We start from the raw sequence: 27,552 nt of genomic DNA, 5'->3' as shown, positions 1-27,552 counted from the left end.
TGTGCATGAGTTTTTTCATCCTGGGGGTGTAGGCTGAGTTGATAATAGAGGAGGAAATGCTTTTGAATGTAAACACTGGAGCATAGCAAGGAAAGAAATCCTGCATAGTATGCCTTTAAGTTGAAATATAAGACTAAAATACTTGGTAAGATTGACTTTTTTTTTAGTTTTTTGCAGTGAAGACGTTAGTAGTTCCAAGGTAATGCAAGTTGGCACATATGAAAATTTGGCTCCTCCATCTATGGCTCCCACACAATGAATCTGGTGTTTCATGTCAGCTGGGAACATGCTTTCTGATGTTTAAAAGCCAGCACGCTCCGAACACTATTTCTCTCAACAAGCTCCCAATCTTTTGTTTCAAGACACAAAAGTGAGAACTCTTTGTGATAGCTTGAAATTTCACAAAATTTGTTATTTCAATAGTATAATTTAAATTCACATTAAATCCACAATGTTGGTGTGGTGTGGCTCCAAGTAAAAAAAAAAAAAAATGTTTTATTATTTTTTATTTCTGGTGTCTGCTTCCTGTTAGGAGAAACAAATTACAAGTGAAACACAGAGTGGAATCTCCGGCCTGCCCGCCTCCAGCTCCCACTCCCAGCCCCCGGCCTGGACAGCAGTACCGTATCCCTGGGTAATCTCACGCACAGCAGTACCAGGACCTCAGCAATTACTCTACATTACCTATGAGACAAAGCCCCCCTAGAGTCACAGGGTTTCTGGTTTGGGTTCTACCACAGCACTTTGCTGTTAAATTAAAGCAATATGTTCAGACAGCATACTAACTCACAGGGCCCACAGGTGTGAATCACTTGACTATTAGCATCTGTGACACCTGCAGGTTGCTGTAACTACTCCTTTTGAACATTTTCATATTAATTTCATGTCGGTGATTCACCATCCTGGGAACAGCAGGGTAGCTAGATACATTTTCTCCACCTGTTGGTCTTCTGTGTGGGTTGAATGGTTTTGAATGCTGATTTAAAAAAATATATATACAGCAAGCTTTCATCACCAAAAAACCTTTGAGGTTCAAAGACGAAATTAGAAGCTCACCAAAACATGCTATGTTTGATCCACTGGCAGGCGTGAAGAAAGGGAGAGGTTTATGTTGAATGATGATATTTAGTCCAGAGATTTGCCTCTTTATTCCAGTCCTGGAATAAATAAATAAATTAATAAATAGAATTGGAAAAAAAGAAAAAAGAACAGACACTGATAGAGGAGAGCAGTCTGTTGGGACAGTGCAAGTGAAAGTTGATTAGAAACAAGTCGGAGACCAAAGCTTGTAATGAGCGCTTGTAAAAAAATGTTTTTTGAGATTTTCTCAACCCTCTTTAGAGGAACTGCCTGGAAAACAGCACCCTTTTTTGGCTTCATAACCATGGTAACAGAGATGCAGTTAAGGTGATCTGGTCACCTGCCAGGGTGTATCAGAGGTTAGAAAGCATATCATACAGAATTACAAGATCACCTGCAGCATTATATTTGACATGGTGTCACCTCACATATTGTAAATTACTATTCTCAGAAGGTAAATGCCAACACACTGGAAATGATCAATTTTGTAATTATATCTGAGGGCTGGATTCTGAGGGGTTAGGGCAGGAATCTGAAAATCACATCTTTGTGGGCTGCCGTGTCTGCTGGTTTTCTGTGTGTTCCTGCACTTAAGGGCTTATAATTTAAGTCATTGATTTGCTAAAGGGTCTGCACACCTTTTTTTCCAAGGCCTAAATTGACTACAGACTGAAAGGGAAAAAAAAAACTGCAAACACTGCAGCCCTGGTGTTTGAGAGGACTGGCTTAGAATCAAAAAGGCTTTCTGCACATTAATTGGGTTGCTCAAATGGAATATGCCAATTGAACACACACACACACACACACGTGTGTGTCTGCCTTCTCCATTTAAGGAATATTACAATCGCCATAAATATCCTGGCTGAAATGTTTTACAATCATATTGAACATTTCAGACTTTGAGCAGAATGGCAATCTCACTTGTGGCCCATGTCCTAGCATGGCAGAACTGCATGTGATACTTAAAAAGGAAAAAGATGCCACTGATTCACCTATTCTTTTTTTATTTGAGGGGGTTATTCCTCATCCATTTCTGTGCTATCACCTCTGGGGGAAATTCTTTAACCAAAACCAACAACAAATCACTGGCCTCCTCTGCAAAGGAAACTGACACATGTCTTTATGGGATAAGGTTGTGCTGCCGGGGACTGATCCAGACAGGCGTCTTTCCCACCTGCTCTGATGCAAGCTACAGCAGGGTCCCCCTAATATGTGGATCATTTCATTTAGCAGAGCATTGAAATTTGGACCCAAGGGTCACAGGAATGATACCAATGAACAGGCATCCTTGTTTGATCCTTGAGAAAGGAAATATATGTATATTTTTAACAAACATAAAAGAGGCAGGTGTCTTTTGGATATGTAATGCTCATTTTCAACAGCGTCAATAAATGATCATAAAGAAATTGCACTTATTTAATATATTCAACATAATTCTTCATTCATATTAAATAAATAAATATTAAATCCAATGCAATTTTGGACATTGAAAAAAAGTTTAGCAGAAATACAGATCGATGGCAGATTGTTATTTGGGTCCAAGGTCTAAGCAACTGTGAATTATGTAAGAAAGAGCGTTGAACTTGACAGCCTCATCTCATTAGTGAAGCGGATAAACCTACAGGCATTTGGAGTTTCAAATAATTCCTGCATGGGGACACTAGATGGCACAATAGTAGAATAAATAGCAATCAACAATGACAGAGGCAGTTATACTGTATAATCACAGCAATCATTCCCCAATAATTTGAATATACTTCTAAAAAAAACTAAAGTTGTGGTTTTCAAATAAAGTTTTGCTTTGAATTATGTTCAGATTCTATTCAAAGGCTATTTAAAACTGACACAAATTGACAGTCCATTTCAGCATTGTATTTGAATAATGTAATTGGCAGGTTGGATAAAATAATAGAGTCCCATCCAGTTTATCATGTCCTTTAGCCTCTCTCTGGTATACATTTCAGGACTTCCAAGGCTAAACCAGTTTGCTTTCAAATGAGCTTGGACAAAATATGCAAATGCATGTACTGTCATGTCAGGATGTTACGTAACAAATAGGCTGAGGTTTACATGGATGTTTACATGGCACACATCATACACATACATTTTATGGCTGTACTCCGGTATTGCCACAAGTCAGATGGACTGTGATATTTTTATTGTTATACTCCCCTTTTGTGGATCTCTTTCAGCCAAGATTAGAAATAATGGCTTCTGTAAAAACCCCAGCTTAAACACGAGCTTGATGGTGCTTTTATATAAATGTATATAATTGATTGAATTGTATATTTCCTTTGAATTTGCCCCTTGCTTTTAACCACTCAGTACCCTGGCAGAATTTAGTGTGAAATGTACTATATAAAAACACCATTATTATTAAAATGAAAAACAAAACATTAGCTATCAAATGTTTTAATTGTATTATTATAGTCTTATTCAATTAGTATGTTTTTAGTTAATTTATTTGTACAGATGACAAATTTTCTGAAAACAACTTCTGAAAGTCACTCACTCACACTCCATCTCACTCTCTCACTCTTTCTGGCTCTCAATTGAAATTTTTCAGTGTGGATCAGGAGGGGTGAGAATATAATGCCTAATGGACAGTGTGGGTGTGTGAATATGCCTGTGACTGCTCTCAGTAACTGTCCCCTGTGTAATTGCATAACAATGCAAAGTGCTCTGCAAATGCTGAATTTAGCCAAAAGGGAATAATTATCTTGGCAGTGTTTGTGCACAGATTTGGTATGGGTTTATGTTAAGTTTCACTGAGAGCAGCACTCTGTTGACTAAAATTATATTTTCAAAGCCATGGTACATTAAGATGCCAAGAAGCAGTGGACAGGACACAACTCTGTTGCACATTGTCTATCCTGTCATATGTTGCCCAAAGGATTTAATCACTTTCCTCTGTGCAGCATAAAATAGTATACCTTCCATCATATACTCTGCTGCCAAAAATTCTAATTGACACAGGTGAGAATACTCAACTGCCTTTTCAAAGGAAGTATAAGGTTTTGTCAAACTTAGGTGTTGTGATGAAATTTGTCGGTCACAACAGAGAGAGCTGATTAATGTCATCACTAATTGCACCAATTACTCACTAATGTCATCACTAATTACTTCTGATACTAATATTATTTTACATACAGTACACGACTGTGGTCAGAGCTGACAATGGATGTTGGTACATTGTATCAGTAAATATAACACAGTAATTATGTGTAGTAATAATGTAGGGCAGTTATCAGAATGGCGTATCTCCTCAATGCTCACACACAAATCACTTTACCTAAAGGCTTTACAAAACACCACACACCAAGTCATGGTGTGTTTATATATTCAGTCACAGTGAATCTCAGTGGGATTGAACAGAGCCTGTAGGGAGCTGAGCTTCAGCCCTGGCAACAGCCTTAAGTCATCACTGCAATACTGAACCTGGATCAGGGGCTGCAGAAGAGATAACATAGCAATTACTGAGAAGAGCACATACACTATATGACCAAAAGTATCTGGACACCCCTTGGTCTGCGGCTGTTTTTCATGGTTTGGGCTAGGTCCCTTAGTTTCAGTGAAGGCAAATCTTAATGCTACAGCATACAATCACATTCCAGGTTACATATAGAAATGTAAAAATAGAAAATCCCTGCAGCAATACTTCAACATCTAGTTTAAAGCAATCCCAGAAGAGTGGAGGTTGTTATAGCAACAAAGGGTTGACAAACTCCATATTAATGCACATAATTTTGGATGAGATGTTGGGTCAGGTGTCCACATACTTTGACCATGTAGTGTATTTTGCCGTATACACTTCAGTTCTACATATTTTCAGGTTTCTTCATTTGGATCTCTTTTCACTTCACTTGGATCTCTTTTCACTTCACAAATTATTATTATTATTATTATTATTATTATTATTATTATTATCCCCCTGAGTCTTCTGTGCTGCCTGAACCTGACAGAAGTAGCATTGTAGCTGAAATATGTGCAATCCTCGAATGCACTATTTGAAAGCTAGTGACTACTTTTTACTAGCCCGTGAATTGCAATGTCATTTTTCTGTCAGGTTCTGGCAGGGCAGAAACTTCGTGTAAACGACACTAGTATGTCTTCAGCCCATTGTATGCTAAGGATTGTGGCATAAAATAACTCGCTTGTCCTGTTCTCTATAATCATATCAAAATGTTATCACTAATTTGTAAGTAATATAAAAGAAATTGGCTTTTTATTAAGAGCAGAATAGTCTTCAGTGGGAAAAAAACTCTAATGAGCCTGACTGTGTGCACACAGCAGGGTGTAAATGCTCTGGTAGCCTACTGATACACTTGCCAAGAATAGATACACTGGCTAACCCAGCTGGATTAACCTGCCTGGAGTGCAAGAGTAAATCATTCTGCCTGCTAGCCCGCTGACCTTGTGCCTTTCAACCTGTAATCTTAGCCAAAGGAGGAGAACTGTCACACGCACAAATTAATATCCACCTTTGAGGTGTATATAATCCGGGGGTGGAACATTTTGTTCTAGTAATGAGCAGGGCTCTTTGCTTTAATCACTCCAATAAATATCTGCTATATCATTGGCCTGCAGAATGTGCAGACCACTGATAGGTCTAAACTGTAAACAGCAGGCCATCCTCAGCAATGGCTAAGCCAAGATGCTACGAAGGCAAAGAGAATAATTGATGTATATAAATAATGCATTGAGTACTGTGCCCCAGTTGTATATGACTTTTTTGCCCGTCTCAACGATGGTTGCTATTCCCATTAAACAAGCAGATCTTGGAGTGATTTATCTTTGTCATCAAAAACATGATCCTGTTTCCATTTTACCTTCTCAAATTTACATTCTACCAAAGAGCACTCATTGAGTCACACTATGAAAACTGAACAGGGGGAATGCTGGGAAAATGATTGATGCCTGTTCCACCTATCAGCGCATTGCACCTTCGTCAAGAGGTCCCTGATGAGCTTATATCCATGAAACAAGACACCCCACATTTCTCTCTCTCTCTCTCTCTCTCTCTCTCTCTCTCTCTCTCTCTCTCTCCTCTTCTTCTCTTTTCCTTTTCACTCCTCGCTTTGTTTGTTCTGACCTTGAAGAGGACATCAACTCCTGTGTACTGCAGTACAGCATCTTGGGACATAAACAGTGTATATAGAACAAGCTGGCTGTGCCATACTACATTGCTGATGTGATCATTACATCACTTTGAATGTTGGAAGTCCCCAATACAAAATATGTGATGCAAAGCTTTTTTTTTTTGTTGTAGTTTTCAGAAGGCGACAATCATCCAGCATTGATGGGTTTGACAGAATCAGTTCATTTTACTGTAATATTAATAGAAACACTGAATGAAAATCTGATTGAACGATGGCATTGCATTTTTCAGTTGCAATTTCTAACACTTTCAGTGGGCATTTAAATAACTCCAACAACAATTCTTGATATTGAAAGGTTAATAATCTACAGTCAGACTTCATGACACACTGGGAAATAAATCAACAGCTTCAAAGTCACTGACATACTGATGAAATGTTAAACATGTCACTTTCTTTTATTTTATGTCTGCCACTTGACTGAGACAGAATTAATCAGCACCAGCGAGAGCTGTGTAAAGTGTTTTAATGGCATTTGTTGTTGTGAAGTGATCCTACAGAGGATTCAGCGATAGCTGTTGCTGTGCAATCATTACTAGGAGGAGGTATCGGAGAGGCCAGAGACCCAGGGGATATACACACCAAACACCAACACTTCAACACTCAGCCATGTGTCAGTGTATACAGTTACTGCCTGGTGTCCATTTCATGATCAGAATATTAATTTCTTTTTCAGGCACTCATTTCTAAAGACCTGCATGTGATATGACGTGTTGATGAGTGGGTTAACTCTGTTTTTCATGAGTCTGTGATAACACTTCAGCATTCACCCTCGAATGACACAGTAAAAAGGACATTGGTTCAGGTAGAGTCAACGTTCATTGACTCTCTAGTATGATGCTGATAATGGTGGTTCCGACCTGAACCTTTTCATTCTAATCAGCCATGTGATTACATCTTTTGCCATTAATATTAGAGATGCACCCTAAGTTGCATTTGTAAACCAGGCACAGGCATACTTTACAAAGACATATCAATCACAATAACCACTGTGTATTGCTGTTTTATTACCCTAATTCAAGTTTAAAATTGTCACACTAAATTTAGCTCAAAGGCAATGTATTAGACAAAACAGTAAGTTTAATCTTGTTGCCCTAATCTTGTTCCCTGCACTTCTGTTTGTGCACATACTGTAGGCCAATTGTTCAGCTTCAGGAGGGTGGGGGGGCACCTTTGGCCATAGAGGAATAAACCCCATGTGGAAGCATAGGTGACTAATGAGGCTGGAGCAGCTAATGAATATATACCATGTGTGTGCCTGAGTATGTGACAGAAAATAAGGGTGAGTGCATGGTTGTTTGTTCATTTGTGCATCTATGAATACAGAGGTCATTGTTGGCTAAGAACACAAGCAATAATAGACCAATACTATGCAATGTCGCTTGAAGCTGTACCATACAGTATTGGATCATAACTGTATGCAAGGGCTTTGAAGTACTGTGCATTCTCCTTTTAATTATATAAGATCACGGTAATATGATATGGCTTTACAAGTTCCACGTATTACGCAAATATGAAACAAAAACTGAGCGAACACTTGTCAATGGCTGTAACCTCTAGTGTTATTTCTGAGATTTGGCAACATTTTGCTTATGATTCAGAGAGTCACAGTGTGCGAGTGAATGAGAGAGAATTATCTGTAGAGCAAATAAAAAACAAAAACAAAAAAACAATGAATAGATATACTAATTACTGAACTGTACAGTACTGAACAAACCGCATAATTGCCTAATATATTCCAAGCAGTGCATGAAGCCAAAGAACCTCCAAGGTAACCCTAGTAACCGTAAGGGCCCCTTGGACAGCAGCTTCGAATGTAATGCTCTGCTGCAGTGTGCTGATTGTGTCTGTGCTACTCACTCACAGCATGACCTGCTTGCTGAAGCAGTGACGGTCTCACGTCCATCATGTATTCTGGCCTTGGATCTCTAGCTCTGATAAGGCATCCATTGATTCCAGTTCTGCTTGGCTGAACTGAGGAGGAAATATTCAAGAGGTCAGCTCCACTCTGACAATGCGCTCATTCAACAACAGTCATGCACTTTCTCAGCTCAGTCGTTGTCAATGTCTTTACATATTTTTATGTATGGCTAATGCACTGATGGTACATGTCTCACATGTATTAGGATGTTTCGCAAAAAAAAAAAAAAAAGATGTAAATAAAATATCTTTAAAAATAAATGCTGAAATACTCACCAGTGTGCCCAGAGCTCCACTCTCTCTCAAATAAAACATATAATTGGGGGAAAGTTCATAGGTTTTTCCAGTACAGAGCCTCTTGATGTTCACAACAACTACTCCAGAATGTCCTGAAAAAACATAAACCCTTTCTGCTGGGTTCATTCCAAATGGACACTTAGAAACCCTTATATTAAGACCATATGTCCACAGATAGTGAAGGCTACAGACATTGGGCCTCGTTCACAAATCCTTTCTTAAACTATTCTTACATTTCTTCTTAAAATGTTCTTACGGAAAACCAATATGGGATTCATGACACGTGCAGACCTTTGTTTTTGTGTGTATCACAGGTGTATGTAATGATGAATGCTGGCTGTAAATTTTGTGCAATCCTGTTCATGTGATTAGCATAATAGCCCTGAACAAATACAGATAAGAAAAAAAATGATGAATGCCGAAATGTTCTTGGAAACGTACTTACACACAGTTTACGATCAAATGTGATTGTATAAGTTTTGTGAATGAGGTCCATTGTCTTCTCAGTGACATAGGTGTCTAGATAGGATGCACAAAATACTGATTGGATGTATGTGAATAAGTAGGATCCTTGTCATTTGGTATAACATAGAATTACTTGAAAAAAAAAAAAAAATTCTGCTTTGAGTATTGTTGATGGAATTAAAACCATACATTTTTATTTCAGGTTACTGCTTTAAAACTTGTATTTCTGTTAAATAAATCCATCCTTTTGTTGCATACGTCTGGATGAAACTGTAAATAAGGTGAAGTAAACAACAAAACACCTGTACAATCATTAAAAAATAATGAGAGAAGCAGGCTCGATTCCTCGCTTCAACTCAGCGTTGAATGACTTAACACGATACTCCGTGTTTCACTTAAAGAGAGATACTTACCCTCTGCGCCACAGCTCACCAGAAGGAAGTGAATTTCTTGCCGAAAGCAGAGACAGCTATTTGATAGAAAGACAGACACAAATAAATGGCTGAGTCTCACAGCATGACCAGCGAAGTGTATACCACAATGTTTCAGACCAGGAGTCCGCACTCGCTGAATGAAGAATGAGAGATTCTAACTGAAATACTTGTTTAACAGTATGCATTTTCTCTTGAATAATTTTTTTTATAACTGCATTTTCAGAATTTCTTTAACATTTATGTGAAATATGCACCGTGCTTATGTGGAACTATAGCATAATATTCAGGCCTATCACATGCACGAATGGTCAATAGACAGGCAAAGTCAGCACTGGCTGCTGTCGCTTCCGTGCGGGGCTCACCTTCTCCCAGTTTCCCCGCCTGTTCGGCCGCACCTCCTGGCAGGATTTTGGAGAGGACACTCTCCCCTTCAGCAGCTGGTTGTCCCGCTGCTGCGCTCCCGATCCCTCCAGGTCTGGGGGCTGCTTTTGAGCCTGTGAAGGGGGAATGGGACCGATAAGGGGCTGGAAAACAGCTAGCAGCCAGCAGATGTGTGTGTCTTTTCTGACAGTTGAGAAGAGAAGGGGGCCTCCAACAAACACCAAACTTTTATAAAACAAAAACATCAATAGATGTTTAACCTGCAACAAATTTCCTCAGGAAAAAGAAATGCACCTCATTTAAATGCTCCACCACACATTTTTGTTGATAGTACTCAAGTGTGAGTCATGTTAAAGCAATAGCTTTGGTGATAAATGACCACGGTCACTGTAACACATATACAAAGACCTTTTGGTGGCATGCAGTGTAATCCCATTTGTAAAAACAGATAAATTAAACTGAACAGGCAGCTTCCACTGTAGATACATATAACGTTATATAACATATAATTTCAGATAGGTCAAGCAACATTATAAAAATGTTAAAAAATAAAAAAGGTGACCAAAAGCATCATTGCCATTTATTTTTTTTATTTTTACAATTAGAGAAGACATGTGCCCAAACTTTCTGCAGCCCTGGATAACATATATTTTAAGTACTTTAAGAGAGAATATTATAAAATATAAATGAATATAATAATGCAGTCTTAATAAACATTTAATTAGACAGCATAAATATACTGTATATGAAACTGGATACACGCAGATCTAATAAACAGGCCAAATTAACTTGGGTCTCCTGTCTGTGAAATCTACTGTATCACAAAGGGTCATTTGGAATTATTCTTCAAAGGATTCTAATAAGAAAGACAAACCTTCAGCTACATGAAGGATGCATCAATATATTTTGGCCAAAACCAGGCTTATGGTGTCATGTATTTGTATTTTTAAAGAAAGTACTGCATTAATGAAGGATTATCAAACTAAAATGAGTAACAATACATCTCAAAGTTGATTCAAAATTACCTCCAATCTAAAAAAAAACATCTGCAAGTGTGCATGACTATTGGGTGAGGGAGGTACTAAAATAGATTGTAAGCAATAGGACCAGATTTGGGTATAAAAGTTGTTCCAAGGATCCTTTGGCTTGACATTACGTGGAAGCCATAAAATGGCAAGAAGGATCCTGGGGGACAAAATATTGATTGTAAAACAAGAGTTTAAATAAATCTTATACAATGCCTTCTTCAGATCACATTTGGCCAGCTCCTGCTAGAAAATATTTAGATTGAGTGTTCATGAAGAGTGAAAAATCTTCATTATAACTTCAATGAAAATAATGTTATAATATCTTACATGGATTGTACAGATAAATACAAAAAGAAATCAGATAAACAAATATTCTTATATTACCATAATTTAATGATGATATCGTAATTGTAAATGCAGTGTGCCTCTGTCAATATATCCACTGTAAACTTTATAATCATTATTGATGACTTGACTCCTTTATGTGAAGGCACATAAACTTAAATCCCTCTCAAATATGGACTCTGGGTGTGCAATATGAACATTCTCAGCTTTGCTCCCAAGCAAAAGCAAGTTTAATGGACTTGGATTCAGAGACAAGAGACATTTGAAAACAGATCGAAGGAAGCCCACGTCTTAGGCCAACTCACCTATTCCAGTCAGAGGGGGCTGAGGTGTTTTTGCAGGCTGTGCCGCTGCTGGCTTGGCAGCCATACCAGGAGCAAGGGTCGTGTCTGTCTTTACCTATCCCACCAAAGAGAACAGAATTACTCGGGCTGGGGGTGGAGGTGTGGGTGTAAAAGCGATCTGAATAATTTCACGTAAAGTCAACAGGCCTTCAAAAATATACATTTTTGATTCAATTTTTTTAGCAAATACTCTACATACTGTACATGTCTGAGATTTGATTAAAATATATATTTTAAAAATCTATACAGTATTAATTTTGCCTCTAACATGAGGTTGCATGTCTCATTAAATAAGACCAATAATATATGACATTAACACAGGGTTTCAAAGAACAATACTGATTTTTTTAAACATTCATATAGAGCCTAAAGGCTCTTTAGAGTTTATATAGCCTGTTATTTTACTAAGTGACTATTTAAACTATATATAATACATCTGTGTTAGAAGAAAGACCAATGTGGGGATACAGCTGCAATGTTCTGAGTGAGTGTGTGTGCCTGTGTTTCACATTTCACACCTCTGCTCAATTACATTACATTTTGGCATTTAATAGACACTCTTATTTAGAGCGAATTATACAGATCACATGTTTTACATACAATCCATTTATACAGCTACATGCTTTACCAAGGCAATTAAGGTTAAGTACCTTACTCAAGGGTACAACAGCAGCATCCCAGCTGGGAATCCAAAACCATTGAGTTACAAGCCCAGTTTCCAATGCATTATGCTACATTGCCACCATAGTTTGGATGTGTTTGCACATTGAGGTCACTTGAATTAAAGAAATATGCTACATTCACCACACGTCACTTGGGTTTCTTAGTATATTTTGGCAATCTGTACTAAAATTTAATGCTGACGAATCACCAAAATGGCTGCCGCAGTGAGAACAGAAAATGGGAAAAGGAAAGTGAAAGAAAATCAGGTCAGAGCAAGTCAGAGAAAGCACTTTTCAAATAAATTTAATTCAAGTTTATTTTATTAAACCAAACATAAATGTAAATGTAAATGTAATAGAACTATCACATTGCTTTTATTTAAGAGCAAATAGAGCAAAAACAAAAAAGCATGGTATCATTAAATGGAACGCTTCCCTGCACTTACCGCAGTGGCAGGCTGAGTGGTTGCCTGTGGCTGTCGAACCTGGGTTTGTCCAGGCTTAGCCTGCAGTTGCTGGGCTTGCACTGGCTGTGGCTGCGCTGTCCCTGTTGGCTGTGGCTGTGATTGCCTTGCTGCTGAGGCCTGGGCCTGCTGCTGCTGCTGGGTGCGTGGCTGCTGGCCCTGCTGCCCCTGCTGCTGCATGCCCTCCTGCACCTGTGATGCAGACTGCCTCCCTGATGGTGGCCCCCCAGACGATCGCTGCTGCTGCTGACTGGACCCCTGCTGCCTCGACGAGGGCGGATGGGACTGTAAGTCCTGTTGCTTCCTAGAGGACGTCTGCTGGTGGTGGCTGGAGGACGACTGCTGCTTCTGCCCCCTCTGGCTGCTTGAGCTGTGGTGGTGGCTGGAGGGGTCACGAGAGTAATCTGAGCCATGGTAGCCCTGTGAAGACCGGGAGTCAGAGGTCCCTCTCTTTCCAGAGGATGATATTCCCCGTGTATCATGGCGCATAGAGGTCTCTTTGGGATGTCCTCTAGAAGACCTGGAGGACCTGGGATCTTCTGAGGAGTGGCGGGATGAGGACGAGTGTCTCCCAGAGCTACCATGGTGTCTGTGGTCCCGGGAAGAAGAATGGCGCGAGTGACTGTAGTCATCCTGTGGCCAAAGGTCCTCTTCTGGGGGCTCATCATAGTCATGGTATGTGTGCTTGACATGGCTCCTCCTCTGTGAGGAAGAATGGCCACTGCTTCCATAGTGCCTGGACCTATCCGAACGGGCTTCCCTCGGCTTCTCAAACCAGTCTGTCTCTTCCTGTCCCAAATGATAGGCTTTGGGACAGAAAGCAAATACAGATTACAGTAAATCTCCATATCCATTGGCGAGAAAGGCATGCAGACTGAAGCCATGCATGGAAAATTTTTAAAAATGTGCAAAATACAAACCCTTTGGGAAAAAAAACCAATAAAAATATAATCATGGCCACACCAAATCAAACCATTGAATAAACCATGAAAATGATCACAGGTTAGCATGACACATCACCAAACACAAACACTTTTAAATGGTTGACGATGTTCATAGAACAAAACATCAAAACAGGATGCAAATCAAAACATGCCTAAACAAATGTTTATAAAAACATGCAGGCACATGCAATTTCAGCCTTAGGCACAGCATTCCCATGAACATTCAGTTCAGACAAGAGCAGCTAGTTGTTTCAAGAGGCAACACTGGCATGCAGATTCTCATTTAGGTGGGTGGGGGACGTTAAGGTAGGCATTATTTGGCATTCAGCACCAATTACCTTCACTGTCAGACACAGCACAATGCATATCATCTATAATGTAAGAATCGTCAGGTTTGTAGACGTGGCTTCTTGGCAGGTCTTTCATGTGGTCCTGCACATCAGGCAAGGAGTGGCTAGAGCCATACTGATTGCGACTGTCAGGAGGCTCTGGCCCTATAGAGCCTCGCCCAACACCCATGGGCTTCCCCACGGGGCTGAGCGGGCTCTCCTCCTCTGAATATTGGGAGCGCATCGAAGGCCTGCCACGACTGTAACTGCCCCTCTGGGAGCGATCCATAGTGTCTCTCTCATACGACTTGCTCCTATGGCCACCCGAATCTCTTGATGAGATCTTGTCCATCCCGTAGCCTGTCGACCTGGACCTTCCAGAGTTGTACATGCGGTCATCCTCCTCCAAGGCCTCACGACTAGACATGCCGTAATACTTTTGTTGATCGTAGACATTTTTCTTCAATCCATATGCAATGTCATCCTGCATCTTCTTAGCCCTAGATACTACAGTGCAGCTACCACCAGATGATGTGGTTATGGTATAGGAGGCTAGGTCAGACTCCACATCTTTAGCCTCTTCAATGGGGGAAAACTTGGAGATCTTCTGTTCCATGCCTTGCTTCCTGTGTTTACTCCGTTTTGAGGACACAACAGCCGGGCCCAGACTTTTGGAGGAATGCTTCTGGACTCCCATGCTGGAGCCATATTTGTCTGCACGTGTGGAATGTTTGTAGTCATCATAGTAATAGGAGGATCCCCCACCCATGCTACTGCTGCTGCTGCCCATTCGGCCATGACTGTCTGAACCTCGCTGGTGGTAGCTGCTGGTGCTCTTACCCCTGCCATGATGGTCGTAAAGGTCTTCCTCGGACTCCTCCTCGGTCCTGCCATAGGAACTCACTCTCGCAGGGCCGGTCTCACTCCCGTAGCGTCCGCTGGCAGGGTGTCCGTGGGTGTCAGTCTTGTGCATATCTGAGGAAGTGCCCATGTTGTCTTTTGTCAGCTCACTGATGTCATCTATCATGACATAATTTCGTGGGATGTTCTGCTCGAGATTAGAATAGAGGCCATCTGAGGTATAGGCGGAGGATGGACTATCTGCGGAGTGAATCCGGTCAGACAAGGTTGTCTCTGGAGGTTTATACTGTCCATAAGTACTGGCAACAGATGTAGTGTACTGTCCATAAGTGCTGGGAACAGTCGTGTTGTACTGTCCATATGTATTAGCTACCGTCGTGGTATATTGTCCATAAGGATTAGCCACAGCTGTGGAGGTGTAAGTATTATCTTGAGCTGTGGTAGTCACTACCACAGTAGGAGTACTGATGACTTCATAGTTAGTAGGCATCTTCTGCTCTAAATCAGCCAAGGAGGTTTGCCGTGGCCTCTGGTGAACAGTAAGGATCTCTGCCATTGGCTGGAAAGGCATGCTTGGGCCTGTTGGGAAGGAAGGTTGGGTTGGATATGGCAGGGAATGTGTTGGGTAGGGGGTTGGACCAGGGGGCGGCTGGAACCCAGGGAGGCTCGGCTGCACTCCCAAGTCCACTGGATAGGGGGGCTGACTTTGAGGGAAGCTATGAGGTGGGTAAGTGGTTTGTGCCTGGTAGGTTGGAGGGGGAGGTTGGGGCTGCAAGGCACTCGGTTGAAGGTGAGTTTGTGCGATTGTTGGATATGGAGGGGGCTGAAATCCTGTTTGCTGATAGGGAGAGGGAGCAGGCACCTGTGGTGTGGGTTGGCTTTGTGGGTACTGGTAAGCGACAAAGGAGGAGGTGGGAGGATACTGAGCTGTGCTCAATTGATCAGTAGAATACTGGCTCAATGGCGCTGTGCTTGGTCTTGTGAGCAAGCCATTGCTCTCAAAGGCTGCGGCTAACCGCAAGTTGTTAAGCTCACTGTCTGACATGTAGTCTCTCGAGTCTCCCATGCACCGGATATAGGCTAGCTCTCTCCGCTCCCTCTCCTTCAACAGGGTCTCCTTGCGTTGGTTGATGCCCAGCTCTAAATACCGCAACTTGGCATCAATCTCCTTCTCTTCTTCCTCCAACTCTGCTTGCTGCTTGCGCAGCTTGGTGGACTCTTGCTCTACCACCTTCAGCTCATGAGTGATGTCCTTCAGGAGACTGGCTTTTGTGGCGAGCATTGGCCTGGATACCATCTTATGAGGCATAGTGGGGCAGCCGTACATCTGAGGAAAGGCAGGACTAATCATAGGAAGGTTGGTTTCCTCTGGGGGTGGACTGGGCAGAGTCCTCTTTACTTTCCGCATCAGTGAACTGTGCTGCAGAGCTGCAAGCTGGAAAATGTAAAGGAGTCACTTATTCAATACTACATCTTCATTGACAATGGTTTGGATTTTTTCATTAAAGATTTTATATATGCTCAATGTCCCAGCATGAATGTCTGAATTTTGACTAAAAATCTAAGTAAATATTTTTGTGGGTTTATGAAGCCTGGATTGACAAACATTAATTCTGGCTGCTATTTAACACATTCTTAAAACCCAAAAAAGTAAAGCTATTCATAAAACTTCTTCAATTTGAAGTATTGAGATACAAACTACAAAATACACAGCATGTTTACTTACTTTCTGTAAAACATATTTGTTTATTACTAATTATTTAATAAACTGAGTTCTTTTTTTTGAAGGGGGGGGGGGCATTAACTGTATTCATAATGTAAAAAAGGTTGCTGGAGGATTAGGGGGGGAAAAAGCATACAATAATTATTAAAAAGTTAGTCTATAATTCGAACACAACACTTATTACTTCCATTAACTACAAAATCCTGGACCGGACTGTCTACAATGTAAATTTGTGTCCAAAGCATGTATAATACAGCATCTACTAACATTTCAAAGTCTTAAAGTGACAAAATCAGCTACTTACTCCTGTAAACTACTATGCAGACTGATGATAAATTTATTGATAATCCAGAATTATGCAAGAGCCATTAATAAACCCTTTACACAGAACATAAAAGCACTGCCTTGATACAGTTTGTAACCTTCTAAGATTCTAAGCCATTTATATTGGAGAATGATTTGCAGGCATAGAGCTGATGAACATAGACAGAAGGGGCCAGATGTGCATACGTAAAACCCACGGCACAAAATGCAGCCTGACGAGGGTATATTGGTGTGCACACAGTCTGCATGAAATTAACATCTTACTTACTGAGGCTACAGCTAATTACACAATCAGTGAATTGGACTGCCTACTAATTGCATTTTTGCAAGGTGCAGTTTAAAAAAACCCTGTTCAGTGCATTGAATATCTTGATTGGATGTGGGGAAATTGATGTATCTTCTGGTGTGATGTAAGAGTGTATCCAACACTACAGACAGCACAGGACAAAATTCAGACTGTGATATTCCAGCAGTGGTGGCAACTGTGGATTGAAATGATCCAGACGCAATATAGTGTATGTTGCAAGGAGCTTGGCTATTGGATGGAATAGGAATGTTATGTGGGAGTTTCCAGGTCTTTTATTTCACCCAGAAGAATAATTATTTATAGGGGTGGATGTTTTCACAGGAGTCACAGGTGCCATTGATTCCATGATTTTTGTCTCTTTGTTTGGCAGTTCCTTGTCTTTCCCCATTTTGTGGCATTTTGTGATTTTTCAGCAGTATTGTATGGTAACTACAATGCAGCCTGCAGTCATTTGCTGCAATCAAATGTTTGATGACCCCTGTCAACAGTCCTGATGCTGATTGCTCCTTGTCCTGTAGCTATGCATTGTTATCAAATGATCAAACCTTGCAATGTAGGCTAACCTTGCACCAAATCTAATTTCATTGTATTCTAATTAAGCCTATCAATGCATTTACTCTTTTCCGTGACTGCTTCATGGCTTAAGCCAAACACCCTACCTTTATTATTGCATGGCTGCTTAATCTGTGCCATTTGATGATTTCTTGCTCCGGGAGTTCAAAAAGTGTGATTCTTGTTGCAAAGATTCTCTCAATGCATCTGTGAGGCCTATACCTGTGTCTCAGTCTTGCTTGTGCCTTGATTTATGTCTGCTCTTTACAAGAATATAAATTTCACACAAAAATTGACCCATTAATTATGTTGACTGTTTCTGTTATTTGCACAATTCTGCCTTATACATGTATGCATTAAGGGGAGAAGTGCATCTTGTGATGACTTGCGTAGAGTCATTACCCCGGCTCCCCCATAATAAATAAATAAATAAATAAATAAATAAATAAATAAATAAATCCTATTTTATACTTGCTTTACTTGCTTCCTCTCTCCTGGCCACTTAACTCTCCTCACCTGATGAGGTCCCAGTATAATGATGTCATCTATAACACCAATACTTTTGCTCCTTTGAACATCAGATTGATTCCTTCCACTCAGGCCCTCTCCTTGGTACACTTCAGGACTTGAAAATGAAAGCCGTTGGTTGCCTCTCCAAGTGTTTAATAAGAACGCTCCCCTTACCAGCTAAATACTGACAATTTCTCCAAATACAGGGAAGCTCTTACCTCTGTCCAGTCCACATGTTTCACCCTCTCTGATGGTTGTGGAAAGACTTAAACCCTATTTGCCACCATCAATGCGCTCCTCCAACCTCTTAACTTTATTGCTTTGAGCTCCACTGATCAGTATACTGCTTTCCATAGCGTCTTGAGATAAAATAAATATCAACCAACATCTCTCACTCTCAGCCCTATCACTGTACTATAGTTTGTGCTCCCACTACTTCACCTTTTCTCTAATTATTATATACCCAGTATGACAACATGATGATGATGATATGATGTGTTCTTTGTAAAGTGACCTTTGGTTTCAGAAAGGTGCTATACATAGATACAACTTAGAAATTCCCGTATATTTGGTTTTTTAATGTTCATTAAAAAAAAAAAAACTCTTGGACCCTTTGTAACTTGTAGCACACATCATTGACAGTAAATAGTTATGGGGCATTATACTGTATATTACTGCTCAGAATGGAAAACAGAAACATTTTTTTTGGGATTGGATAGATTTTAAAAGACTGAATGAAAAAAAATACTTATACATTACTTATTAAATTGGATACATTTTTGTGAAGTAATATGACATATAAAGAATAGAGACTGTGCCAAACGCAAGAGCAACAACTATATTTTTAGTATAAAAAATCCATTGTAAAACAGTCTAAATATACTACACCACCAAAAGGTACTGTATACCAGTAAGCAATATGAAAGGAGACACCCAGAAACAGCATTTATCTAATTTCCTTGTGCATCAAACACTTATTGTATTTACCAATGAATAATTGGATAAATCTAGTCGCAAAGCAATTTCACAGTGTTTTCTAGCTCCCTCTCATCCTGCTACTCTGGGAAAGGCAATTACAGATCAGCACTCACTCTGACTCATGCTGACACCACTTCCCTCTAAACGGGGTATTTGCATTATGAATTTAGCAGTTCTGGCTTCTACTGACAGAACTCTTTTTGGAATCTGCTATTTCTCAACTCTCATCAGAATGCTGACAAGCCATCAATTAATTAATAATTATAATTACAGATATATCAGGAAATATTCAAAGTAATTAATTCAAGTGGCTCACATATGGGGGTTTTAAGGCTATCCTTCTGAAATGATGTTGCCATAGAGTCAGAAAAGCCGTGGAGTATGAGTGAAGTTAACATCCAGGAAATGTTCATTTAATTACTGCACATTATACGCTCATGACCCACCTGGCTTTGAAGAACTTGTTGTTGATACAAGGCAAACCTAGCCTTAACTGGATCTTCTGAACTTGGGCTGAGTGGCTTTGGATCAGACATCGATCGTTGTACATTCTTGATAGGTCGGGGCAATGTCTGTTGACGGTGGGAAGACTCTACTGTGAAGTGCTTCTGTGGTGTGACATGAGCTTTATTGAGGCGTTCACTAGAGGAGAATGAGGTCTCCATTAGGCGATGAGGGGAAAGAGGGGAGACAGGAGAGTGAAGCACCTGGGGTGACTTAGGAGTTTGGCGTACGAAGCTGGAGAGTGACTCATTGTGCAGATGGTGAGACTGGTAGCTGATCTCAAGAGGATCAGGCTTCCTTCTCTCAAACTTGGCCATCCCTTGCTGTCGAGGATCAGTAACAAGCTGTATACTAGTGGAGTAAGGACCTATGGTGGTGGGCACATTCAGCTGAGGAATGACCATTCCTTGGGACTGAGCCTCTATTTCAGTCTGACAGCCAAGGCTTTCCCCTTTCTGGGTCCTCTCAGGGGCTGAAATATAATGCACAATCTGTACTTTCGGATCAGATGTGGTGATGTGAATAGCAGGAGAGACCCTCCCTAACTGCTCAGATTCAGTCTGTGCTGAACAATCACGATTGGTCTGGACTGCAATACTTGAGGAGGAAACCTTTGATGTGTCAACTTTGCTCTCGACATTGGTATCAGAGTGCTTTGTAAAACGTGACCGTCTGCGCCTTACTGGCTGCTCCCACTCCGCTTTGTCTTCATCATCAGTCTGAACACTGCAGTCCACACTACGTCTGGTTCTCCTTCGCCGTGATATCATGAATCTTTCTTCACCATCTTCGTCATCAGTCTGAACACTGCTGTCAACAATCCTCTTCACCATGGGCTGGTTCTCCTCTCCGTCTACCCCATCCCTCAAACGAGGCATTGAGCTTCGCTTCTTCATGGACCTTGTCTCTACATGCTCCTCCTTGTTCCTCAGTGATATATCTGAGGCAGAGCTGGGCAAAACCCTTGATGTCTGCCCTTCTATGTAAGGTTGCCAAGTCTGACCAGTCTGATCCACTGTCCGCTGAAATTCAGATGGAACATGTTGAATTACCCTTCCAGTTTGGTCACAGACCACAGAGTATCCCTGAGGGGCTGCCCCTGCCACCCCAGCTACACCCTGTGTTGCACCATGACCATTTGTAGCTGTAGGGCCAGATGCTGACGCTGTTGCTGCAGCTGCAGCAGCAGTTTTCTGCCTTTTCTGTTCTTCAAGCTGTTGTTGGAGCTGCTGCTGCAGTGACTGTATCTGGTCTAGCTGCATTTTCTGTTGAGCTAATTGTTCCCTCTGCATGACCAGCTGATTCTCTCTCTCAGTCTGTTGCTGCTGCAAGACTTGCTGTTTGATGGACTGCAGCTCCTGGATTTCACGCTGTACTAACATTTGTTCTTTTTCTCTGTGTCGCTGAAGATCAAAACGCTCTCTCTCCAATTCTTCCTGCAAGCGCATTTGTCGTAGTTTCTCCAGCTCCACACATTCTCGTTCCAACTGCAGTTGTTGCTCTTGCTGTCGGCGCAGTCTCTCTTCTTCCCTGTCCTTCTCTGGGCCGCTGCTGCTGGCAACCATGCTGATTGCAGGGGCAAATGCAGCCTGAGGCTGGGCTTGAGTCAGGGATATCTGAGACTGAATTTGGGGCTGAGGTTGGACTTGCATTTGAGAATGGGCTTGAGGCTGCATCTGAAGCTGAGCTTGGACTTGCATATGTGGATGAACTAGAGGTTGAACAAGGTTATGAGCCTGGGGTTGAATTTGGGGCTGAGCTTGTGGTGAAATTTGAGTGTATGCTTGGGGCTGAGTTTGTGGTGGTATCTGAGCCTGTACTTGTGGCTGCACTTGAGATTGAGCGGGAGGCTGTAGTGGGGCCTGGGCCTGGGCATTTGGCTGCTGGGGCTGGGTTAGTTGCATTGGAAAATGAGATTGGGGTTGTTGTTGGTTTGTAGGCACAATAACTGGTGATGGAAGAGGCACCACTGTAGTATTAGCTGATGGTAGAGAAGCAGTAGTAACAGGCATTGTAGTGGTCACAGAGGGCTTTCCAAGGTAAACAGGTGTGTCTATAGTTGTGGTAGAGGCAGATGCACTAGAGGCAGGAACAGAGGCTGTTGGAAAGCGGTTCGGAGGAGGAAAGCGGTAAGGCCCCTGTGAGGATAGCGGCATCCTTTGAGAGACAAGAGGCATCCTGGTGAGGCTCGCCAAAGGTACCGGAGTCATATTACCTGTAAGATAAGGTCTATAAACACCCCTCAGCATGGGTCGCAAGACAGAGGCAGGCTGAGTAGTGATTGGCAAGGTAGAGGCTATTGGGGTATTAATGGTGGAATAGATCATACCATCAGCAGCTCTTACTGCAGAGGGATACATTGCCCGTAGCGTTGCTTGTCTAGCATTGACTAAATTAGTATATGCTTGACCAGGGGAAAGTTGCTGGCCATCAGGGCCATACATGAGGTTAGCTTTCATTGATGTTAACCCCTGTTGTAAATTAAGCCTTCCTGCTGGACCAGCTCCCCTGGCAGAGCCATACTGTATATCTGGGGTGTTGCTATATCGTCCCCCAAACTGCTCCATTGAGTTCAGAGCTGCACACATCCTACTGATTTCCCTAGCAGTGGTAGCACTATAGTGGGCTAAGTTGGATTCTTGGAAAGTGGAAAGGTCTCGAGATGAATAGCCATAATCTGTACTAATGTTTGACATTGAGCTGTACCTTCGGATTGGTAAAGGCTGACTCATGACATCCCCCTGAAACCGTAAATCTGTATAGGACCCATATTGCATTCCCATGCTAAGATAACTTCCATCATAGGCTTGCTTCATGGTGCTCAGATCCATAGCCAGGTCTCCAGAGCCATATAGACTAGGGTCATTCTTTGTCTGATAGAAGTGAAGACCAGCATCTGCTAGATTACTATCTGACATGGATGGCTGCAGCCTTCCAGAAAGGGGCGTTTGGTAGGGTTTACGCTCTTCAATTATGTTGTGACTCACAACTCCTGGCTCTTGATATGGGTAGCTTTCTTGTCCAGGCTCTTGTGGCTGGCTTCCATAGAACTGAGGAGGTGCAGAAGGAGGGCGGTTGCTTTGCAAAGGTTCTGCTGCGTGTATCTTTTCTTCCACTTTAGGCTTTTGAGTGAAAGGGCGTCCTGCACAGCTACCACCAAAAGGTAGTCTATACACCACATCACAACAGGCCACCTGTTTGTCAGTTTTTATCTGCCCAGTCAGGTCCATGGCATCTTGTGGCTCTTCTGGTTTAACCAGCTGGGACACTGGTGCTCCATGTGCGACTGTGTCCATCTGGACCAACATCACTTGGGGTTTGACTGCAGACAGATTTGTGATTGGAGGTTTACTCTTAAGTTCCAATGGAAGACCACTTGCACCATACATTTCATGAGACAGAGCAGGGGAGAGTGCACTCTGTGCAGCTGGATCAGGGAGAGGGGACACTCTGGGGATAGCACTGACTACAGCCTGGGCATTGCTTGTCTGACTCACAAGCAAATCTTTTTTCAGCAAGGGCTGGACCTGGTTCACTAAATTGTACCTGGCAAAAGAAGCTGCTTGCTGTTGCTGAAGCTGCTGTTGCTGTTGGTGATGCTGCTGCAGCTGCTGTTCTAGCAGCTGCTGCTGTTCTTGCAACTTTTGTTGCTGCTTCTGTAGTTGCTGCTGCTGAATGCTCAAGTCCTCCAGCTTAGCATCTATCTTTGGAATGGATGGGTCAATTGGTGCTGGTTTGTTCTGTGTCAGGCATACTGCTGATCCTACTCCCTGGCCAAGGTCAACTCTGTTCTGCATTGGATCACCATAAACTACAGGTTGTTTTGGCTGCGATATGAACATGGAAGCTGCAACAGTGATGCTTACTGTAGTCACAGCCACATGTGGATGTTCCTGGGAATTCAGATTCATAACGAGTGGCTGAACAGCAGTGGAATAACGACTGGGGCTTCCCTCGGCATCACCAGAGTACTTTCGTGCCTCTGTTGCTAAAGATGTCAAATCCATACCATGATCTGTCATTATAATTGGGGCTGGCTTTGTTGCTGTCCTCAGATCAACCAAACTGCTGCTTGACATCATTTGGCCTTGTTCAACTCTGGATGTACCGGGAACAGTGGAGATTCTACAAAGGGAAATATTTTCCATGGACAATGATCCATGGCTGCAGGTACTTGCAGTGGTCACCATGCTAGTGCCCACACTAACCCTTTCCACAATCTTTGTCTTATATAAAACATGTGGTGAAGAATCTTGGGTTGGGGAGGGTGGGGAACTTGATGTAGGACTGTACGTGTCAAAGGTTGGCTGACGGCTCAATCTGGTTGGTGAAGACAGAGGAGAGGTTGAGGAGTTGACTGTTATCGGCTTAGCAGGGCTTGTAGGCTCAGACCCTAATGTTATCATCATAAAAGGTGAATCCTGAGAGGACTGTTGTCTGGAGAGGCGGGGTGAAACAATTCTGTGAGGTGTCTGGGTTCCTTGAGCCATTACTGGGGATGTAGTATCAGAGCCGGAAGGTGATACTGACATAGCAGTATTGAGGGTTTGTGTGGCAAACTCAATCGTGGTTTTTCTGGCTGGAGATCGTTTAGGACTCTGTATAGGAGATGTGGTGGGGGAAAGAGGAGGGCTTGTTCCTTTGAAATAAGTAAAGACCTTGGATGTAAGGGATTCAGATTCAGGCTCTGATGCTGCCACTTGTACATTTTCTCTGACTTGAATGCTCCTGCTCTCTGTAGCTCTCCTCCCAGTAACATCCCTCTGACTGTAAGTCTGAGTAATCTCTGCTATTCTACTGGAAACGTTTGAACCAGCTCCTGCTTGCCGGGTGTACATTGGTGACTGGGTTGTAGTTATAGTCTGGGTGACAATTGACTGGGTAACAGTCACAGCATCTCTAGAATAAACTCCATAAGCTGCTATGGTGGTAGCTATGACAGGAGCAACTCCATTTTTTGTGGTTTGACTTTTAATTCTGTCTTTCTGCCCTTCTTTGGAAAAATGTTGTGTCACTCGGACATCAGGAATTCCCCTCCCTCCAGTTATGCTGGGCTCATTACTTGTGGAAGCAAATGAAACTGGTGCTGACAGCTGAGTTGGACTTGTCCCAGGCGTAAGGAGAGCATTGTTTTGTTCTAGTAATTTAGCAAAAGCTGACCCTGTATCCAAAAGCTGCTTGTCTGTGTAAGACTCATCTATTTCAATCTGATCATCGGGCTGTTCTTCCAAGTCATGAGTGGAAGACTGATGCATTTTGGTAATGCTTTGGGACGTCTGACGAATTTCCTCATAGATGTTATCGGTCTCTGCTGAATTGTTTTCATAGCCAGTCTCCTCCTGGTTATTATAGTCATAATCTTCCTCATATTGTTGCTGCTGTCCATTCCTTAATTCTTCTTGCTGATAGGAATCATCATACTGCTGCCCATGTCTCACATGTTGTGCCTGCTGCTTTTGTAACATCTCTGCCTTCCTCATCATTTCCTCATAAACCTCTTCAGCACTTTTAAGTGGTTTGCTACTTGAGGAAGAGCTGGTGGTGCTTGGTTTCTCAGTGGGGGAGTAGAGTGACATAAATGTTGGCAGGTTGTACTCACTTCCAGACTTGTACAGCTTGGAAGATATTTCAAAACCTTCAGCCTCAGAATCAATAGAAGGTGAATATTCTGAGCAGGAGGATCGGTGAAGTTCCTCCATTTCTGCTGCCTGTCTCAGCTCCTCTGTGGGAGATGCATCTTCAATGGGAGAGAGGTTACTGGGGGGAGTTTTGGATCTCTCTCTACGTCTCTGTGCCCTCAGCTCCTCCTTGTCTCTCTTAGTTTTCCTGGCTGTGCTCCGAATCCTCTGCTGCTCAACTTCTCGCATCTTCTCCTGTTCCCGCAGCAGTTCCTCTTCCTCTCTTAACTCATCTTCTTCAGATGAATCCTCAATTGTTGGCAGAAGTGGGCCATGGGAACGATGCCGGGCTTTCCTCTGTTGCTTAGCTTCTTCTAACCTTTGTCTACGACTAGGGCTGCTGTCACTATCATCCTCCATGGAAGATACCGAAGTGGGAGAAGTACCAGAAGTGTAACTTGGAGTTGTCGCAGGAAGGGTTGAAGAGTATTCCCCCCTTGACCGCTCATCAGGAGAGCCAGTCAGACTTTCCATTTCCAGCTCTGGTTCTCGGTCCAAGCTAAGGTCATTTTCATTGCTGAGCTCCATGTCACGGTTGTAACTGCTTGTATTGTTCAATTCAATAGTCTTGAAACGACGGAGGCCTCCTTGGGAAGCCATCAGATCTTCATCACCATCTTCACTTGGGCCTTGGTAGGCATCATCAGCTCCTTTGCTTTCCTCTTCAAAGCTACTGGAGTGATGAGTGAGGCGGCGCTGCTTCTCTTTCCCTGAATCTGCACTGTGCTTATGGCTCTTTTTTGGTTTTTGGTAACTGTAATCTTCATCATCCTCTTCATTATCCTCATCTGCACTCATTTCCAAGATCTGCCTCCTCATAAACTCCTCATCTGTCATCTCTGTCTCTTGTTTTCTTTGCCTGCCTGGTAAAAGGGAATGCCCATTTTCACTGCTGTCCTCCACATAATCGTGGCGTAGCTTGCTGTTGAATTCATCGGATGATTCTGCCACACTATTCCTGAGATTACGCTGGTTCTCCCAGTCTGGGTCTTCATCCTCTTCCAGAATATCTTCTAATTCCTCATCTGAGTCGAATGCCTCTGGAGTGATGGACAGGGACCGAGGCCTCTGTTTCTTATCATCAATATCCCTGGAGTCACGTGAATGTCTCCCCCGCCCCCTCTCTTGCTCCTGATCTGGAATTGATTTGGACTCCAACAGAGGACGCATGGAACTCTCCAATTTGATGATCTCTGATGGGCTTGGGGGGCTGTGTTCACTCAGCCCCCGTTCACTTAGCTTCATCTCCTCTTCTTGGATTAGCCCTGTGATCTCACTGTGGGAACTGGAGATCCCATCTGAGGAATAACCAGTGTCACTCAGGCTCTGTGGGCTTCGGGAAATGTCTTGTGTGCTGGACTTGTTTGTCTCCTGAGAGTAAAGATAAAGGTGCGGCATGTAGTGATGTGCCGATTCACTTTTCAAGTTCTTTACATAATTTGATCATTTTTGCTGTGTAGCTAAGAAATTTGTTAAGAGCAACCCAGGATTTCTGTGTTTTGATTCTATACCTTTCAAATATTCTTGACTTAAAAGACCTAATTCATTTTCTGGAGTTACAGTGCTATAAAGAGTATTTTTCCCCTTCCTGATTTCCTCTATTATTGCATATTTGTCACATTGAATGGTTTCAGATCTTTAGACACAATGTAATATTAGACAAATGAAAATTGAGAACATTGATAATTAGATTCAGCTGATTAAACACAGCCAGGCTTAATTTCAACCAGCCCTGTTGAATCTAAACCTCACACATATTGACCCTTGTGATCAGAGTGAAATACTCACCACCAAGTTTCTAAAAGCGCACTATACCACGATCAAAGGAAATGCCACATGAAAAAAAGTTGTTGAAATATAAATGTCTGAAAAGGGTTCCAAAGCCATTTCTAAGGCTCTGGGACGCCACTGAACCACAATGATTGCCATTATCTCCAAATAGAGAATGCTTGGAACAGTGGTGAATCTTCCCATGAGTGGCCGGCCTGCCAAAATTTCCCCAAGGGCACAGTGACAACTCTTCCAGGAAGTCACAAGAGATCACAGAAGAACATCCAAAGAACTGCAGGCCTCTCTAGCCTCAGCTAAGGTTGGTGTTCATGACTCCACAATAAGGAAAAGACTGGGCAAAAATGGGAGAGTAGTATAACAAAAACCACTGCTAAACAAGGGAGAAACACCAATGCTCATCTCATATTTGCAAAAAAGCACCTGGATGATCCCTAAGCCTTTTGAGATAATGTTCTATGAACATAAAGGTGGAACT

General features: G+C 42.2%; 1 protein-coding gene across 4 annotated transcripts in view; it reads right to left on the bottom strand.

Annotated features, from left to right (window-relative positions):
• bsna (bassoon presynaptic cytomatrix protein a) overlaps positions 1–27,552 on the bottom strand; it is a 133,253-nt gene that overhangs the window by 7,809 nt on the left and 97,892 nt on the right. Inside the window, exons 5-13 of one of the 4 annotated variants that reach the window (XM_064298250.1) lie at positions 19,551–26,657; positions 14,690–16,145; positions 12,559–13,382; positions 11,412–11,505; positions 9,715–9,846; positions 9,332–9,387; positions 8,433–8,545; positions 8,101–8,210; positions 1,057–1,157 (exon numbers count right to left, since the gene is read on the bottom strand). In XM_064298250.1, coding sequence (XP_064154320.1) covers positions 9,347–9,387; positions 9,715–9,846; positions 11,412–11,505; positions 12,559–13,382; positions 14,690–16,145; positions 19,551–26,657 — 9,654 coding nt within the window. In that variant the 3' untranslated portion in view covers positions 1,057–1,157; positions 8,101–8,210; positions 8,433–8,545; positions 9,332–9,346. Of the gene's footprint in view, positions 1–1,056; positions 1,158–8,096; positions 8,211–8,432; positions 8,546–9,331; positions 9,388–9,714; positions 9,847–11,411; positions 11,506–12,558; positions 13,383–13,858; positions 16,146–19,550; positions 26,658–27,552 lie in introns of all 4 variants that reach the window. The other 3 variants (XM_064298248.1, XM_064298247.1, XM_064298249.1) reach the window with 3 other exon arrangements.

Source organism: Anguilla rostrata, chromosome 11, assembly GCF_018555375.3.
Source record: "Anguilla rostrata isolate EN2019 chromosome 11, ASM1855537v3, whole genome shotgun sequence".
NCBI classification, from domain to species: Eukaryota; Metazoa; Chordata; class Actinopteri; order Anguilliformes; family Anguillidae; genus Anguilla; species Anguilla rostrata.
The sequence above is the reverse complement of the archived record's forward strand: the minus strand, read 5'-3'. Positions and strand labels throughout refer to the sequence as shown.